General features: G+C 38.7%; 1 protein-coding gene across 7 annotated transcripts in view; it reads left to right on the forward strand.

The window, feature by feature from the left end:
• Positions 1-19,223, forward strand: part of FHIP1A (FHF complex subunit HOOK interacting protein 1A) — a 233,138-nt gene that overhangs the window by 124,083 nt on the left and 89,832 nt on the right. For all 7 annotated transcript variants that reach the window (XM_035698860.2, XM_035698864.2, XM_035698865.2 and 4 more), the window contains one exon: positions 17,867-18,098. In XM_035698860.2, coding sequence (XP_035554753.2) covers positions 17,994-18,098 — 105 coding nt within the window. In that variant the 5' untranslated portion in view covers positions 17,867-17,993. The remainder of the gene's footprint in view (positions 1-17,866; positions 18,099-19,223) is intronic.

A 19,223-nucleotide genomic window follows, 5' to 3' on the forward strand; every position in this document is an offset into this window, starting at 1 on the left:
AGTTTATTGTTTCTCTAGGTGGCCAGGTTCATGGCCAGAGGGAAAGGCAAAGTCTCCAGTTACAACCGCAAAGACCTTCTCTTTGATCCTAGTTCAGAGATGCAGCAGCTCCAGTGCCTTGCCAATTGTTCCCTTAATTGGAAAACTATGTGGTCATTCTTTCTCTAGATTGGCAGTTGGGGTTGGAATGGATTACTTCTACCCAGAAACCAGAACAAAATAATTGTGATGTGCTGTTGTGCCGTGGTGCCATTGATTGGCCTTGTCTTGTCCCCTGAAGAGTGTCATGAAGAATACAGGCCATTGGTGGCATCCGACATCGTGTAAGAAGTAGTCCAAGTACCTGCAGCGATGTGGTGCTGTAGATACAGTACAAAGACAGTGTGTCTGAACTGGGACTCGCTTCTCTATTTTATGTGTAAATGGCAGCTCTAAGAGACAAGCTGCCCTTTGGATAGGCCACAGACTCACAGAAAGGTGAAGGCAAAAGCTCCAAGATCTTGGAACTTTCTTAGACTTTTTTCCCCCTCCAACCAAATCTTCTGGAAATCTGAATATAAATCTGATAAAAGCAATGAGTTGACACCTTAGAGAGTTTGAATATTCATTATTTTTTAAATGGATAAGTACTGCTTCTTCCCAGAGCTCTTGGGTCCTGGCAGGCACATGCTGAAAAATAGCTCATCATAGTAGCTCATAGAGAGTGCTTGCAACAAGTGAGACTGCTTCCGAGCACTTAGTGTAGTGTCGCGTTCACTCTCCTGGCAGCCCTGTGACATTGACATCATCATGGTCCTCTGTTTTACACATGAGGGGTCATTAGGCTTAGTGAGCTTTTAATGCCCTGCCTAAGGTTGCATGCTAGAAAGTGGTGGGAGTTGGACTTGAACCCGGGTCTCCATGTCCTTAGCTACTGATCTACTGGGACCTCAGCACTAGATATCATAGGCTGTTGTCCAGACTTCCTGAGATTACATTTGTGGTCAGTGTCAGTACCAGGACCCAGAAATTCTGACCCTGGTCCAGTGTTCTTCATGCTGTACCACAGTGACAGCTGCTTTGAAACTATCAGGAGGATATTTCATAGATCAGATAGTGTCCCCAGGAGAACAGTTCCCTTAAACAAAATGTAGTGTAGGACACACATCCTTCTTTTCACATAGCATAAGAAGTGTTTTTTTGAAAAGGAGATGAGTGTGTGTTACAGGAGAGAATCTTCTTCCTCCTCTTTTTTAAAAAGATTTTATTTATTCATGAGAGAGAGAGAGAGAGAGAGAAAGAGAGGCAGAGACACAGGCAGAGGGAGAAGCAGGCTCCATGCAGGGAGCCCAACGTGGGACTCAACCCTGGGACTCCAGGATCACACCCTGGGCTGAAGGCGGTGCTAAACCGCTGAGCCACCTGGGCTGCCCTCTTTTCTCCTCTTGCCTCTCCTTTTGTCTTTTCTGTAACCAGACAAGTCAAAAAATCTTTGAAAAGGTTTTATTTTTAAAAGAAAAAATTAGTAGCTGGGTTAATTTATTTGTATTGTTATCCAGGTTGTTGGTATTTATTTTAAATGAACACAATCACCTAACATTAGGGATACATATATTTTAGGTGGTGATATAAGCACATAGAGTAAAAACTAACACTTTCTGCTTTAGTTCTTAAGATTGGTTTGGGAATCATTTAGAACTATAATAGACTAAATATTGGGAAATATTGACTGAGTGTATTGAAGCAGCTTTGGTATTGTTTTTATTACTTTGCCTGGCAAAGGTTATGTTCTTTCCCTATTTGAAGGCTTTAACATTTTAGAGAGTTTTTGTTTTTTAAGGAAATGGGATTTTCTTTCTTTCTTTCATTACCTCTCCTTCCTTCCCCTCCCTTCCCCTCCTCCATTCCCTCCTCCATCCCTTCCCCTCCCTTCCCCTCTCCTCTCCTCAATAGCCATGGATATGTCATAGCTTCTTGTACTTGACTGAGAGTGAGGGTGGTTGTTTCAGTGGTCTTGGGGTGTGGACTCTGAGATGCAGATGTCACATGCAGGAATTGGTTAGGGTGTGCTCTTTGAGCCAATACCTGTGGGGAGAGGAGGAAGCAGGACTGGGCGGAGAGAAGGGATAATGGACTGTCACGAAATCTAACAAAGGCCCGGGTGGACCCTACAGAGGGCTCTGGAGCTGTCCTGAGTGGGGGTGAGAGGGTCGCTTCCTCCCCTAGTCCAGGCAGCGAAGCAGCTGCCTTCAAAGAGGAGTCACCTTGGGTAAAGTGGCTGTCTTCAGCAGAGGGCAGTTTCTAGAGAAGGCTGACAGCCTGGAACACTCCTAGTGTCTAGTACAGTGCTGTTAACTCTTAAGATGCAGTAGAAGCATAGCAAAAGTTAGAGAGAAGGTTATCAGGTAATCTTTGTGTGATGAATATGGTTTTAAGCTAAATGGGTAGTTGTAACAGATGCAATCTATTAGCAAATCTAGCCTTCCATTGTGTGTGTGAGTATGTGTATTAAGAAAGTTTGATGTATAACTCCTCCATAAAAAGATTATTTTTCATATAGAGTATCTTTGGTATAGAATTTACCTAATTCATTGTGTGATTTATTATAGTATTAAATTCCAAATCTGGCTAAGTCACAGATTTTTCTATTGCTCACACAGGAATGTGCTTTGTATTGTGATTATCTGAAGAAAAGTCTGGAACCATGCTGCATGGAGATAAGCATGGTCTATAGAAATTTTATGTAACCAGGAGCTAGATTGCAGAAACTGATCCACAGGGGGGATTTAATGTAAGGATTAATGACCTGAATTTTTATTTAAAATATTGCATGGTTTTATGATTCATCAACAATTATACAAAACACGTGTAGTTACATCTTAATTTGCTAATTTAAATTGTATACAAAAAATTGCAGTAGAATATACAACTAAATTTATGAGCCATTTCTTGCGTTGATTGGTATATGCTATATGAAAAAGCAAACACAAAAATGTTTTGAATCAGTATTTTGGGTAATGTATCTTTTGAAATATCTCCCCTTTAGAACTGAAGTGATAAATTGGGATATATTAAATGGCTAATGTTCCCTGTTTTTTTTTTTTTAATTGTTAGGATAATCAGTTTTGTTCATCTAACATGCACTGGAATTACAAACCAGTTGGATTTCATTTGCTTAGGTAGACCTCGTGTAAGCAGGGAAATGCAACAGCATCTTCAGTGACTGAAACCCCAGGCTTCCTAGACTGTTGGAGTGATAGAATGTGACAGCAGCAGTGACTGGTTGACTAGTGGTTATAGCTTCTTCAAGCCATTATTTTACTTATTAGCAAACTTTTAATCTAAGAGTTGGATTTGTGATGGGTACACATTTCATGACACTGTTTCTTGAACATTGTGCTCAAATAACAAATGGAGATAGCTCATTAGGAACCAGAATGCTGGGAATCACATCGTATTTCTATCAACACACTTCTTATTTGCTTAGATACATTCCTGTGTATACATGGTATGAGTGAAAGAGCCCCTCTTTGGTGAAATCACTCTCACTCCCTTTCCAGACCATGGCTGCAGGTGGACTCCCCTTCTCTCATCTCGTCCTTTGGCCTTTGCTCCTTGTCAGACACGTGACCATTCACTTTTCTGTAAGCTTCATTCCTTCAGTGATAAAATGGGTATGACGATCCCCACCTCACTGAGAATTTGTGTGAATGACATAGACTATTTAATGTGATGCCTGGCACAGAGTAAGTGCGCTTAATTGGCTGTCCTTCCCAGGGCTGTGACCTCCCTCTGTGGTGAGCTGCTTGTTCCCCCGGGCCTCAGACTTCATCTCACTCCCATGCTCCACACTGTGCATCTTGGGTGCTTGGTGCTTGGTGCTTCTTGAGTCACCCGTGAATGAGATAAGATGTGATCCCTACCCTCAAGGAGACCAGCGTCTGGTTCTGCAACAACACTTATAACACAAAATGGAAACTACATTGCCATAGGGAGATGTAATTGAGAGGTTTAGAGAAGTGATTTATTAAAGACAGGTTAAAGGCAGGCACTTAGGAGGTATTCAGCATAATGTTTTTGACCCTGGCAACCAGAGGTTTTGGGGTGCTAGAATTTTTTTTTTTAAAGATTTTATTCATTTGAGAGAGAAAGAGGGGACAAATGGGAGAAGGGGCAAAGGGAGAAGGAGAAGCAGACTCCCCGCTGAGTAGGGAGCCCAACATGGGACTTGATTCCAGGGCCCTGGGGTTATGACCTGAGCCACAGGCAGATGCTTAATCAACTGAGCCACCCAGGCATCCCAGGATGCTAAATTTTACTGGGCATATTACATTTTTGCTTTGAATGCTACCCCCTCAACTTTTAATAACAGCTTGTTCTTTGAACCTTAACATGTGACAGGGATGGAAAGAGTGGTTTTTTCTTTTTAGCCCAAGCAGGTGGAGTTAGATCTGAGAGCATCTGTTAAATGCATCTAGGTCCTTCTGACACTTCTGTAACCATTTACCCAATGTATCTACCATTATTTATACTGGGTGTGCTGTTACTCTGAGCATATGCTCATTTCATATGCTTGGTGGTAGTCTGTAGATAATTTGAACATTTCTGATTTTTAAAATTTGCATTATACAGTTATTTCTATTTAATGACTTTGAAAAGATTCTTTCTCCGGTGAGAGAGCAGAATTAATGATTTTTTAATCACATTTTTTTTGGCTAGCATGTTCTGCTTTGTGTTTTTACCACACCACCACCCCCCCAAACCCCCAAACCTCCCGCACCCCAAACACATAAGCTAGATTTAGGAGAAAAATCATGGGGGGATCTGTTCAGACAGTTACCTCTTTGATTCCCCCAGAGGCACTGGCTCTTAGATCTTCTACTAGTGTAGCTCCTCTGATCTTTTATTCTGTAAGGTGTTTGTGTCTCTGTATGATGGATGTTTCACTGACCCAAGTAAATGGAAGAAAATTTTTCTCCAGCCTTTAAATGTATTGCTTTCCTTGTTCTTTCAAAAACACACTTTTCTTGGGTAAGAACATTTTAGAGGCATTTGGCATCAAATCAACAGAATTGTGGCCTTTAATGGAATTTGAAGCACTGAGAGGTGGTTTGATTGGTAAGAATCCATTTTTGTTTCTTTCTCCTTGGCTATACCTTCTTCACACAATAAAGAAACAACTCTCCTCCTCCTCCTCCCCTTGTTTTTTGAAACAAGAGTGTCTGATTTTATTGAATTTTGTACTTTGGCTTTTATTGTCACTTTTCTTTTTCCCTTGAAGGGGAGGAAAAACTCTCAACTTGTGTACAGAGTAAATTAAATTATGAGGAAAGTAGTCCACGGAGTTAAACAAGATGAACTGAGGATTTGGAACTGTTTCTAAGCATTGCCATGATGCTGCAGATAGTCTAATCTATGATTCAGAAACTTATTAGTCATTTTGATATACTGTTGATTTGACTAATTACCCTGAAGGCTGGCTGGCAGACTGAATTGCCCAAGTCACCTAGTAATTTCGATCAAATCAACGAGTAATTATAGTTTTGTGCAGGCAACAAATATAGAATACTGATCATGATAGATGAAAGAAGATGTTATTGTGATATAATCATATAAAATACTTAATTCTAGCCTTCTAGCAGTCCTTACCTTTTTCGTATTTCAGTGCTGAAATTGTCAGCGCACAATAGAGAAAGGCTGTGGCAACTGTCTGGAGAGAATCATTTTATTCTTTCAATATAAGCATGTGAAAGACTTTCTAGTGGTAAGGTAAATACTTATATCTTAAATGTCCTTTAATTGTAATAAGCATGGTTTTGGAAGCCCTCCAAACGACATATGGTCAAATCTGCAGCTCTCTTAGATTTCTCACAGGAAGAACCTAGAAATGAGCAAAGTTATTGCGACTAATTTCACTTATCAGTTCATTAGATTCATACTAATATTAGCACAATCAGACCTCCCTGAAATCCAGATACTGACATTTGTTTGGTTTCCACTCTGTCATCATTTCCCCCCTCAATTTGGGGTGGGGGGCGGGAATCCTTCTCCAGAGTATGGTGTTTATGACTGCATTTGTCATTGGCAGTGTTTATATGCTATTTTTGTGGGTATAAATATAAAATATTTTAGAAACAGAGCCATGTTTACTGAATGGAAAAATCTGTCTTTCATTTTACTTGAGTTGTCTCCTGGATGGTTTACCTCTGTTCCTTTTCTGTGAAAGCAGGAAATAACAATTTCCTTGGAATTAGTGCAGATTTGCTGTATAATTAATGTTTGTGAAGCTCCTCCAGGGGAGTTATTCTGAAGAAAGCCCCTGTGTTTTGTAGTAACTTCATATGCACTTGACCAAAAAGAAAAAAAAAATCAGAGAGAGAGAACAATAATTTAAAAATTTCAGATATTTTGAGTTTGTTCTTGAGGAATTAGAGATATATTCCTGCCATTTTCTTGCTCGGTCTTAGTTTCTGCCTCCCTGTCACAGTGTGAAGATCTCAGTGTGCTGGAAGTCGTTCTTGCATTTGAAGATACATGATATTTTTTGGTACAACCTGACCCCAAACTACTACTGCTTTGTTGGGATACTCAGCTATTTCCCCAGCTTAATAAGAAACAGTTTGTTGATTTCCAATAAGTACTTTGCTAAGAGATGTCCATAGTAATTTTGAGTATTTGCACGTTTTGCCTTGTGCACTGACACTAGAGACTAATCTACAGATAAGTTGCAATTTTGTTCCAATAGTATTTAGTCAGCTCATCGATTTTTTGGTAATCCCCCAGGGTTTAGAACAGAAGTGAATTATTATGCATATATATGTTAATATTATATAAAATTATTCTTCCAAAAAAAGGAACTCCTTTGCTTCCACATCCATTTCACAGCTCCTTTGATTTTAGAAGTTAATTAGCTCTCAGGTTCATGATGCTTTGAGGGGAAAGTAGGGACTCTTGTCTACTCTTTTTTCTCATCGTTTTCTACCTGAAGCACTAACTCTAGGGAGAAATAGTGCCAATTGCAAAATTTATCTCAAGCAAAACTTAATTTAAAACATTGTCTTTGATTTTTCTTTTCTTGCTTTTGTTTCCTCTTTCTTTACCCCCTTACAAAAGACATGGATACCCACATGTTAATTTAGTGGAGAAGAGTTTTAATTAAAGAAGTATGGATAGCCTGAAACCATTCAAGTCTGTGCCAGTCACTCTAGAGGCAAGTGTAGATGAATTGAAGCAGAATATGGGAGACTTGCGATCTACCCAGTTGCTTCTGGAGGCTTATAGATAAATTAATGCCTTCCTCCCCATGAGGACAGCCTCTCTGCAGGTCCGCTTAGGGGGCTGGCAGCCATCCAGTCAATAAGCCATCCTTGCTGCAGCAGCAGAACTGCTTAATAGGAGTCGCTTCAGCTTTTACTTTTATTTGTTGAAAAGGCATCACAGCAAGCCTAAACTCTGGACCCCCCAAGCAGAAATTAGAGCCTCCATTACCCTTTGTTAATTGCAAATTACACAGGGCTTTTCTACTGTAGTGTCTCTGAAGAGGCAGGAACTAATGAATAGTATTTACATCCGTGTGCAGAGCTAGACTTGTGTGTGTGCAGCAAGAGAAAGAAGCAGAATGTACCTCGCATTGAGGTAAAGCACTGCTCTGTTCAGGGGTAACCAGTGTCTTACCAAGTTCTGCCTGTAGTAAAATGGAGGCTTTAGAGTAGTGAGACCTGCTGTTAATGAGAGCAACATTTTAATTTTTATTTATTAATTTATTTTTAAAGCTTTTATTTCCTTGAGAGAGAGCAAGAGAGAGAACATGAGCAGGGGGAGGGGCAGAAGGAGAGGGAGAAGCAGACTCTCTGCTGAGCAGGGATTCTGATGTGGGGCTCGATCCCAGGACCCTGAGATGATGACCTGATCTGAAGGCAGACACTTAACTGACTGAGACACCCAGGTGCCCCAAGTGTAATTATTTTACTTTATTTTATTTTATTTTATTTTATTTTATTTTATTTTATTTATTTATTATTTTATTTTATTTTATTTTTTAAAGATTTATTCATTTATTTATCATAGACAGAGAGAGAGAGAGAGAGAAAGAGGTAGAGACACAGGAGGAGGGAGAAGCAGGCTCCATGCCGGGAGCCCGACGTGGGACTCGATCCCGGGACTCCAGGATCGCGCCCTGGGCCAAAGGCAGGCGCCAAACCGCTGAGCCACCCAGGGATCCCCTAATTTTAAGACAGAAAGTTTAAGAAATTTGTTTGTAGGTGCATCTTGATCTTGGGTTTTCATGGCAAGTATTAGTTTGAAAGATTGGGGTTTGTACAAGTAGAAAAAAAATCTTATAAAACAAAGATAATTTAAAAAGTTTTAGTGCATGGTAATGAAATTGCCCAACTATAACTTCAACAAACTGCAATACTGAAAGCTTTTCTAAATAATGAGAGACCTTCATAGTGAGCTGAATTTCCTTTGACTGCTTTTGTTTTTTTTCTATAAAAAAAAAAAAGAGGTTCTTAAAAAATTGAGAACTGTGGAGAGCCCAGGATTCCTCCAACTACATTCAGAGAACCAGTGATCTAGACTGACAAAAATTGTGGCAGAGCTTTAACTTTTCATAATCCCAGAGCTATGAACCCCATACGGAGAGGTAAACTATGTAAATTTAACTCAATAAATTTATTGTACAATAATACTAAACTTTAGAAAAGTGGTCCTTAAGAAAAAGACTAAAAGACTGCCACTCTTTTGAATTCTTTGTGCTTTCTTAATGTATCATTTTCATCCATATTTATTCTGTTGGAAGTTAACAACTCATAACTACAGAAGTAGTTGTTTTTTCTTTGTGTGTTTTCTGTTGAATGTTTCAAACATTTTGTGGTCCTTATAATTGATTCAAATAGCATATTATGGGGATGCCTGGGTGGCTCAGTGGTTGCGCAACTGCCTTTGACTCGGGTTGTGATGCCAGGGTCCCGGGATCAAGTCCCGCATCAGGCTCTCTGTGAGGAGCCTACTTCTTCCTCTGCCTATGTCTCTGCCTCTCTCTGTGTGTCTCTCATGAATAAATAAATGAAATCTTTAAAAAAAAAAAACCCAAAGCAAATAGCATATTATGTTAGGATACTCTTTTATTCCTACTCATACCTGTCAGGCTATAATTACTGCAGGACACCTTTCCTGCTGAGATGAAGAGACTTCCAGCCCACTGTAATTGCCATACAAAGCTGGACTTGTGTATGTTCCTTAGGTGTGGGATGTTCATTGGTGTGTATTTTATTATTTATTTATTTATTTTAAAGACATTTATTTATTCATGAGAGACACACAGAGAGAGGCAGAGACATAGGCAGAGGGAGAAGCAGGATCCCTGAAGGGAGCCCAATGTGGGACTCGATCCCAGGATGCTGGCATCATGACCTGAGCCAAAGGCAGATGCTCAGTCACTGAGCCACCCAGGCATCCCTTGGAATGTATTTTAAATTTAAAAATGTTTTTGCTAAGTAGTACACGAACATGGTACCAAATTCAAAAAGTGAAGAAAGGTACACAGTGAAAAGAAGTCTCCTTGCCTTCCCTGTCCCCGGCCACACCATGCCCCTTTGCTCAGGCACCTGCCTCACATGTCGTCTTGGGTGCCTGCACAGATGGTCTGTGCATTTACAGGCATATAGAGTAACATATTCCTTTTTTTCTTATACAGATGGAGGCATACTGTACTTGATGTTCTGTACATATCCCGACAGCCTTTTGATATCAGTACATTCAGAGCTGCCACCTTTTTTAAAAAAAATTGTGACATAGTATTCCATTTTATAGAAGTGCCTGACTTAAATAACCCGACCATTGCTGGTGGATATTGAGGATCTTTCCACTTGTTTACTATGTAAATAATTCTCCAAAGGACATCACTGTAGTTAGAGAGGTGTTAGTGGGTAAGAGGCTGTGTCTGGGTCAGATCCCAGGATATCTGTTTGACCTTGATTAAACCAGTTCCTTTACCTCTTCGTGACTCAGTTTCGTTATCTATGAAAGAAGAAAATATAATTCACAGGATTGTTGAGAAGATTTAATGGTGCGATGTATTTCAAATTACCCTGGCAAAGAGAAATGCGCAATACGTGTCAACTCTTACCGTTAACCAGTCTGCCACTTGCAAGGTGAAAGTGTCTTCCTAAGATAAATTCACAGAAGTGGTTTTCCTGACCAAATTAAATTTTGAAGACTGTTGCCAAATAGTTCTCTGTAGGTAGAAGACCAGTTTATGCTCTCACCTGAGGTATAAGAGGTATACTCATTTTTATTTCTCGTAAGTCACCTCTTGATTCGTGTAAATCCGGACCGTGATTGTATATTCCTGAGGTCCAAGTTGGAGTTGCTCAAGAGGGAGAGATTTCAAGTTAAAAAGTTTTTCTTCCTGAAAATTTTCAGGACTTCTAGAAGGTCTTGCTTTTTACTCTTATCAATATGACATCTTCTCTTAAATCTTAATGATAAACTGATTGTGGCAATAATCAATGTTTGAGTGGTAGACTACTTCAAGCCAGTAGGTTTTTATTATGTACTTAGAGTCCTTTACGTACTCATGGATGAGAAAATGTGGCCTTTTAAATATTCAGAAAACAGTGGTACCATTTGTTAGAGGGATTATTATATTTCCATGTAAGGAAGTCTTACATTTTTATGTTCGTAAAAAACAAATGTGAAATTAGAACTTCATAGTCCTTTGGCTATCATGTGGATGCTACTACTATTCCACTTACTTGAAGGTAAGATACCAGTCTCCATTAGCTCAACACCAGTGGTTTACTCCATTTCTATCACATTCATAGTATACGAAAGGCACCCAACTCTGTGGCCCATTTCATAGACTAGTAAAGAAGAATGCTTTGCCCCAGTCAGCATAGGCTTGTGTTCTGGGAGACAAGCAGATTTTTGGTTCTGAGCCTTTGCTGACATTATAATAAATGCTAATCATTTTGTACCTCTGATGCCTCACCTTGTAGTGTTTTGGGTAGGAGTGGAAGTGCCTAGCCAGCCATGAAATTTGTAGGGCACCAAGGCCTGAACTGATTATTTTTCAAGGGCATGGTTACTCATGGGCTGAAATAACCCCCACAGTGCTGAAACACAACTTTTAGTTACAGTTCAAGTCACAAAAGTTCTACAACTCTCTTCAGTAATACCTTCAGTATTGGAGCTGGCCGTTAGCATCTGTTTTGGAACTCTTCATGGTTTTACCACGAATGCTTCTTTAACGTGGCTTTTAAACTTTTTTGAAGGAGGGCGATTCATTGACCCTTTTTAAAATTGGCTGAAGACTATAGTCACCTCTCTCCTGAAAAGGGATGCTAACAATTTATGAGATTCCTAGATATATAGGGAATGTTAATGGTACTTCACTTGTTGCCCTTAGTGTGTCTTATGCCATGCACAGATGAAGGATGTTTTTGGAAAGGAGGCTTTTCATGTTGTTATTTCCAAAGGCAATCATTACCTCACCTTGGTTACTATAGGTTACATATCTGAAAATTTTCACTGAAAGCATTTGGAAAGCTCCTGGGAGGGAACTAATTCTAAGTATAGAGTAAACAGCACAACCTCGTAAAGTACCCACTTTTCCAAAGAAAATGACCAAGACATGTTGGTCAAAAACTTAAATACTGTTTTTTTTCTAGGAACATTTCTTGAGAAGAACTTCATTAGTATGAGAAGGTTCTTTGATTCAGAGCACTCATCCCAAATCTCTGCTTTAGAATATTGTTCCATAGAAGTTGTCGGATCATCTTGTTACTGCATTTACCTTAGTTAAATTTTAGGGCTTTGTGCCAGAAATCTTGACTGAATTGTCCCTTGATAGCTTTCAACAAAGTAGTGCATACTGCCAAGGCTATAGTGACTAACAACCTTGAGTAGACCAATTCCTTTACCTCTTTGTGACTCAGTTTCCTTATCTATTAAAGAAGAGAGTATAGTTCACAAGATTGTTGAGAAGATTTAATGGTGTAACATATTTCAAATTGCCCTGGCAAAGAGAAATGCTCATGTTTGAACAAATCACTCCATGTGTACAAGAAACTTCTGTTCAGTCACCAGTGAGCTGATGTCTCAACACTTGCTATAATTTTCAAAAGGTGTAGTTTTTACATTCCAAATCCTTGCCAGTAGTGGTTTCATTTCTTAAATAGCCTTAAAAATTAAGTCCCCAAACAAATTTCAGGTATAAATATGAATTTTAATTTTAATTTTTCTTCTCCATTTTTTCTGCTTATCAGTTTCATGGCACTTTGGTATGACCTAGTTGGCAGCCCGTTCTAGTGAAATTAAAATGTAAAACATGGTGAAATTATTTCAAGGAATTATTGACAGTTTCTTCAGTCTCATAACTAGTTTGAAGTATGCATTTATTAAAGTCTGAAGCTATTTGGAATGTATGTATGGAGAGAATTTTCTTTGTGTGCATTCTATGTGTTAACTGGTGACCTGCAACTTGGTAGGACAAAACACGATTGTATTTTACTGAATAATGGACAGTAATCAATGAATGAGCCAGAGTCAAAAACTATGGCAAGTTGAGGGAGCCTTAAGACAAGGTCTGGGAGAGTCAGATATTGGATGCTTTATTTTTCACAGTCCAGCATTGCTATGTGATATGAGAGCGAGAGAGAGAAGGAAACTGGGCCAGAGGATTACAGCAAAGGGAGGATTTAGGTTTAATAGGATTAGGCTCTAGGTAGAGGTTGTCTGAGGTAGCCTGACCCAAAATGAATTCCCCTCCCCCTACTGCTATTACTTATAATTGAGGGCACAAATTTCCTCTCTTCGGGTGTTCCCAATATTTGAAGAGTCTTCACCCCTAGATGGAATTTTACATGATAAGCACATTTACAGTAATAGACTTTTTATGTATTTAGTAGCAGCCAATTCAGGGCATTCCAAAGTGCATTCTAAAACAATGAGTTAAAAAAAAAAAAAAAAAAAAAAATAAAACAATGAGTTAAAAAAAAAAATAAAACAATGAGTTCTTCGACCGGTAATTGCCCAGGAAGAAAAACACAAACAAACTGTGAATTATATTAGAGATGGTTGATTCTTGTGCTTTGGGTTCTTGGAGTGAAATATGGTTTAATTGTTACAAAGAAGACAGATAGAATCCATTTATAACTAGAATTCCTACAAAAATTTTTGTACAATGAGTATTCTTCTTCAAAGCTTGTCTTCTTACCCCTCCCCAGTTAGCATAACAGTTGGAATAAAGTACAGAAAATAATAACTTTTTGAGCTAGAGGAGACCTAAGAAATCATCATGTAGTCTTAACTCACCTAAGTGAGGTTCCAAACCAAGATCCCTGTTTTTCATTCAAGGTCTCACAGCTGGTTAGAATCCTGGGGCCATTTCCCCATTTAGAGCTCAGGTCCCCAAGAGGCAACTAGATGTTTTCTGACTTCCACACTTGGACAACTGAATTAAAAGCTCTTAGGCTTTGCCCTTTGTTCCCCACTTTAAATCCACCCAATCTCTCTAACCATTTCCACAAACCAACCGTAGAAACAGGAGAGAAGAAGGAGAAAAATAGAAAGGGAGCCTGCCCTGTCTTTTCATCAAGTTCAGGAGATTGCTTCTGATTTGGCAACTTGCTATGGAAAGACTCCACATGGCTTCTCTTTTATTTCTAGGCCTCTCATTGCTGTGTGGTTGATGTTGCCTTTCTTCTGCTCCTGTTGCTCTATCAAAATACCTAAAATAAACAAACCAACAAATATATACACACACACACACACACACACACACACACACACATACATTGTTTCCTTCTCACTAGGCCTGCAAATATACTCACTTTTTCCTTAATAAAAGTGTTCCCTGGGCTCTGTGTCCCTTTAAGGTGACCACCATTTCTTTCCCTTAAATAATTTTTTATAATCCATTACTAGAGGATATTATATTTAAATACATAAAGGAAGGATGGCATGAGATCATATATCATTAAATGCCAAAATGTTTACATTGTAATTTCAGTATGACAGTGAAAGAGGGGTATATTAAAATACAGTCATTAGCAGTTCAGGGGGGAAAATGTGATTTTCACACATTTATAGCTTTCCTAAGTATTGTAGTTTTCAAAGGAGGCTGAAATTAGATAAAGATGTCTCTCTATTTGGAAATGAGATTGAAGGAATTTTTACAGTTGAAAGAGGTATAACATAGATGACTAAAATCTAAGCTTTTATGATTATATAGTATATTTTATAACTCTCTGATATGGAAACATATGCTTGTGCTTTTTGTCATAGTCAAATAAAAGATATCATGTACCTTCCAAAAAAGGCAAATAAGAATACATGTAATTCTTTGTCAGTTTTCTCTCTCTCATACAATGATTTAATAACGTTTTTCTTTCCTTACTGATGAAAAATATTTTTGTACATAATATTAATGACATATATAAACTCAATTACTCAATAATGTCTTTGGAAATAATATAGTCAGTTCTGCCTTTGCAGTGTAGAGTCTGTGCTGGTATAGGCATGTATGTTGATAGCTGACCTTCATCCCATGCCCAAAAAACTCAACAACCATGCCACAAAACCACATGCAACCACTGTTGGACAAAGAGTCCTTTGGGTATTTTTTGGTGTTGGTGGTTCATTTGAAGGAAGTACAAAAATCACTATGAATGGTTTATAGAGCTCTTTCTCAGGCATGAAATTTGAGTTGATGTGCATGTGGGTATTTATAGGAAGAACAAGCTGAATCTGTGGCAAGAGTGTTCCTCTGCACAGTCTCAGTGCCAGGTCTGATAGGCTGGAGAGGGCAGAGAGCAAGAATGTGGGGAGATATCCAGCAATGCCATACTCATGATACAAGCACACATTCTGGAGACTTCAGCCTCTTTTACCCACTTCTGGCTTTTTTGCTAAGTTTTGTCCTGCTCTGTTCTTGGGACTTTTATTTATTTATTTTTAATTTTTAATTTTTAATTTTTAAAAAGATTTTATTTATTTATTCATTAGAGAGACAGAGAGAGAGAGAGGCAGAGACATAGGCAGAGGGAGAAGCCGGCTCCATGCAAGGAGCCCGATGTGGGACTCGGTCCGAGGACCCTGGGATCACAACCTGAGCCAAAGGCAGATGCCCAACCACTGAGCCACCTAGACATCCTTCACTTGGGACTTTTAGCTGTGCTCTCAGAATTAAATAAAAACTTGGAATGGAGAAATGCAAAAAGGAAAAGAGTAAAGCCCAAGAATAGGCAAATGCAGAAATATATTGAAAACCTTGGCGCTTGAGGAAATACGCCCTTATATGTCTCTCATAAATATGGAGCCATCTCTCGCTTTTAGTTTTATATTGCCCTGGGGAAGTGCTAGTGCTTTAATATTCTATCATGGGAATAAGAGAGAAAGAGAGTGGAAATATCCAGCTCTTTTGTCTCTGGGTGTATTCGGAAGTATTTTCATTTATAGAATCTTCTGGCATAGTGTTTCCTTCTTAAATGTAGCTTGCTTGACTTGCCTGTGTTTAGAGTCTTCAGGCATCTGCTTCAAAAGTATGATTGGATAAGCATCATCCAAGTGAGATGCACTTTTCTCAGAGAAGAGAGAGCTTCCTTAAGGGAATAGGGCCAGGGATTACAGCCAGGAGAAAGGAGAATATAGATTTCTAGAAAGAACTCTGGACTGGGAATCAAGAGACTTACTTTTGATTTCCATCCAAACTAACTCGTAGTTTATGATTTTAGCTAAGATATTGATCTCATCTGTAATGCAGTCTTGCTATCTGAAAAGATTCCATGCAAAGTCCCTTTGAGAATGAACTTAACAGACCTTTGAGAGCATGTTTCTAATTTCAATTTAGAAGCAGTTGGTATGTTGAATGTTCGTCTCATATATTTGAAGATGAATCTGAGAACCCTGGAGCTGGAAGGAGTTTCAAGGAGTTGTACTTTTCGAACCTCTGGGATAAACCAAAATGCTCTGATTTTCCTGTTATTATCATTACATCATCTGAAGAAAGGACATTTTCACAGAAATATTATGTTTAAGACAATGAGGGAGTTGAATAAGAACTTCTTTCATGTCTTATCACTTAAAACAGGTCTGGACATTGAATTGTTACCTCTGAGGACCAGCCTGGTAACCAAAAGTGAGGTGAAGAGGCTGACACTAGGATCCTAGGGAAGAGTGGGGACATGTACTCTGTGTGTATAGGGAGGCCACTCCTGGTTTTTAAAATACCAGATGGGCCCAATAAAACATGCCTCTCAGTGGCAAAGAGCATTGTTGGCAGTGGGCAATGTCTTATTGAAAATAAATTTGGAGCAGTTGGATAGCTCAGTGGTTGAGGCTATCAGTTCGTGATCCTGGGTCCTGGGATCGAGTCCCTGCAGGGAGCCTGCTTCTCCCTTTGCCTATGTCTCTGCCTCTCTCTCTCTCTGTGTCTCTCATGAATAAATAAATAAAATATTAAAAAAAGAAAACAAATTTGTATTAATAGGAATTACATGTTGGAGAATTCACTAATTTGAATAATAAAATGTAGTCCTAGAAGATACACACAAGCTGTTTCCCTCAGGTATATAATTTCTGTGCGCCTTCCTCAAACAGGCCTTCTTCTTTCTGCAAACTTTAATCCTCTTCCATTCTCCTTGAACAATGTTTCCTTTCCTCAGAATGATCAACTCTAGCAAGTTTTCTGTTCTTATGTCCATACATTTTTTTTTCAAGATATGAATGTTGAATGGTTAGCCTCCTGCCCCCAACAGAAGCACTTGTTTTGAATATTCCTTAACTATTTTCTAGTGTTCAATTCCACTCCTCACAAAGAACCTGACCCCTAGGCCTAACCCAAATCCTCGCCTCCAGCCCCCTTTCTCACATTTTATTGTTTGTAGAACGAACAGTTGACCAGTGTTCTCCTTGTAATATCCTTCGTATTACTCAGTTGAAAGTTGCTGTTTGTTGGCACTACAAGTCTGGAAATTTAATCATGGATTTTGTTTTCCATTGCACTAATAATTATAGTGTAATCACTTTACCCAAAAAATAGTATTTGGAACTGTACCCAGTCCTTTTTGTGGGGCGATCAAACTGGTGAGATACTGACATCATCTTACTGCTTCTCTCTGCGAGTTAGCCCCACACAACTGGATCATGCTCTCTGACCTCAATGTCTTTTTCCTCCCGACTGGCTCTGCAGTAGTCAGACTTTCTTCATATTTTAGCCACATAATTAATTTTTCATTTGTAGGTGTGCTACCTTGTACTCTGAGTAAGCACTATCTTGTTTTTGATGGATCATTTCTATCTCTGATTTGTCAAGGTTACTTGGAATTCTATTATTTTTCAGAAAAGCCAGAAAATTTAACTTGTTTTATAGCTATGAAATGACTGAGAATACTTTCAATTCCATTATGACAGCCATTGATTAAAAAAAATTCAATCATATTGGACCTACCAATTTGGGTGCTATTTTACAACTACCCCAGGTTGCATCAGGGTATTTATTTCTGTCACTATTAACTAATGGCTTTCCTGTTCTGGATATTTTTAAATTCCACAGACAATGGTATCATACATAGTTTCTTGCTCAGTTATAGAAATTAGATTTGAATGATTAGAATTATTATCTAGGGGTTTGTGGTTGAAGGTAGTAGAGAAAATAAACCCAATAATTGTTTAATATATGCATGTAGTTTTGGTACCATCATTATTTTATACTTTCAATAGCAAGGTAAGAGAAAATAGGGGAGCCTATAGATTGGGTAGAAATGTCTATTTTGTAGATATTTTTGTTCTGTGTTGGACTTTGAAAATGTCTATGCTTTGATTTAAATTTAATGGCCAGTGTCCTATTTAATAATGAGATGCATTTTTGTTATTGTCATTACAGGTTTCAGAAGATGACAGTGAAATGTGATGAAGTTACATTTCTTATATGATACTTGAAAGTCAGTGACTGTTTGCCAAATTTTCCCGAAAATTAACTATGACTTAGAAGCACTGATTTACGAAGGTTTATGATGTCATCGGTTACTACAGAGAACAAATTCCAGCAGGCTGTGAGCCTGCAGGGAGTTGACCCAGAAACATGCATGATTGTATTTAAAAACCACTGGGCGCAGGTAATGTATGAGTTGCACTTTTTTTGCTGGTGTAGGTAGCCTTCGAGGCCTCTATCACATTGAACCAGGGGTTTCCTACCTCTGTGATAGGTGTCTAGGCCTCCCAGAAATATAGGAAGCTGAACTCTCGCAGGTAGGAAGAAAGGCAACTTTCCTTGTTTTTTTTTGTTTTTGTTTTTTTTTTTCTTTCATAGATTAGATATCTGTTTGAAAACCATGGTTTCCATCAAAGCAATTAGGGAACATACATATTCCTCAGGTATTTTTGGAAGAACAGCCATTGGCCTTACAGTGACTTTTACGTCACTCTGCAATAGACTTGACCGTGATTACAGACTGTTTCCCTCCTCCCTGCTGATTTCCATCTAGTCCTTACACTCTAACAGTGCTAAAGTACACATGTATTAAATATTTACCAAGTGCTGTGCTGAGTACTTCAAAAGCGTTATGTCATTTGCTCTTCTCCACAAACCCGTTAGTGTTAGCTTCCTCATTTTATAGATGAGGGAATGGAAGATTATAGATGTAGAGGAACTTGCTTGAGGTTCTATAGGCAGTGAGTTTCTAAGCAAGTATGTAGACCTTGGTCCCTCAACTTGTGTACTTGACCTCTATGCTCTACTGTTTTTCGGGCTGGTGGTCTCTGTGTAATTTAAGGAAAGAGGATGCCTGGCAGTATCTGAATTCATTACAAAGCTGATTATAAAAGTTTTTTGATCATTCAGTTTGACTTCTCTGTAGCTCGGATCTGCTTGTATAGACAATTAAGGGTTGAATGTTTAGAAAATTTATCAGCTCACTACTTTCCTCAGGGAGTTTACAAGTAGTAAAATAAATAAAATTGGTCTTCTTTACTACTTGTCCAACATTACACTCCCTAGGTGAGCCGGTAAGTAGCTATTTATGTGACAGTTTTTTAATGACTACCCAGTTCCTTTCTGTGGCCGGAAACAGCACAGGGGTTAAAGCACTGAGCCTGCAAATCACAGCAATTATGGGGGACACAGTTTAGATCAAAAACAAAATCAATTCTGCTTCTGGGTCTTTTACACTTTGTAGCTTCTTGTCACTAGTGTAAAGCTTCCAAGATTTTTTATGCATTTCCCATTCTCTGACTTTTTGCTA

This window comes from Canis lupus, chromosome 15, assembly GCF_003254725.2.
Source record: "Canis lupus dingo isolate Sandy chromosome 15, ASM325472v2, whole genome shotgun sequence".
NCBI lineage: Eukaryota > Metazoa > Chordata > Mammalia > Carnivora > Canidae > Canis > Canis lupus.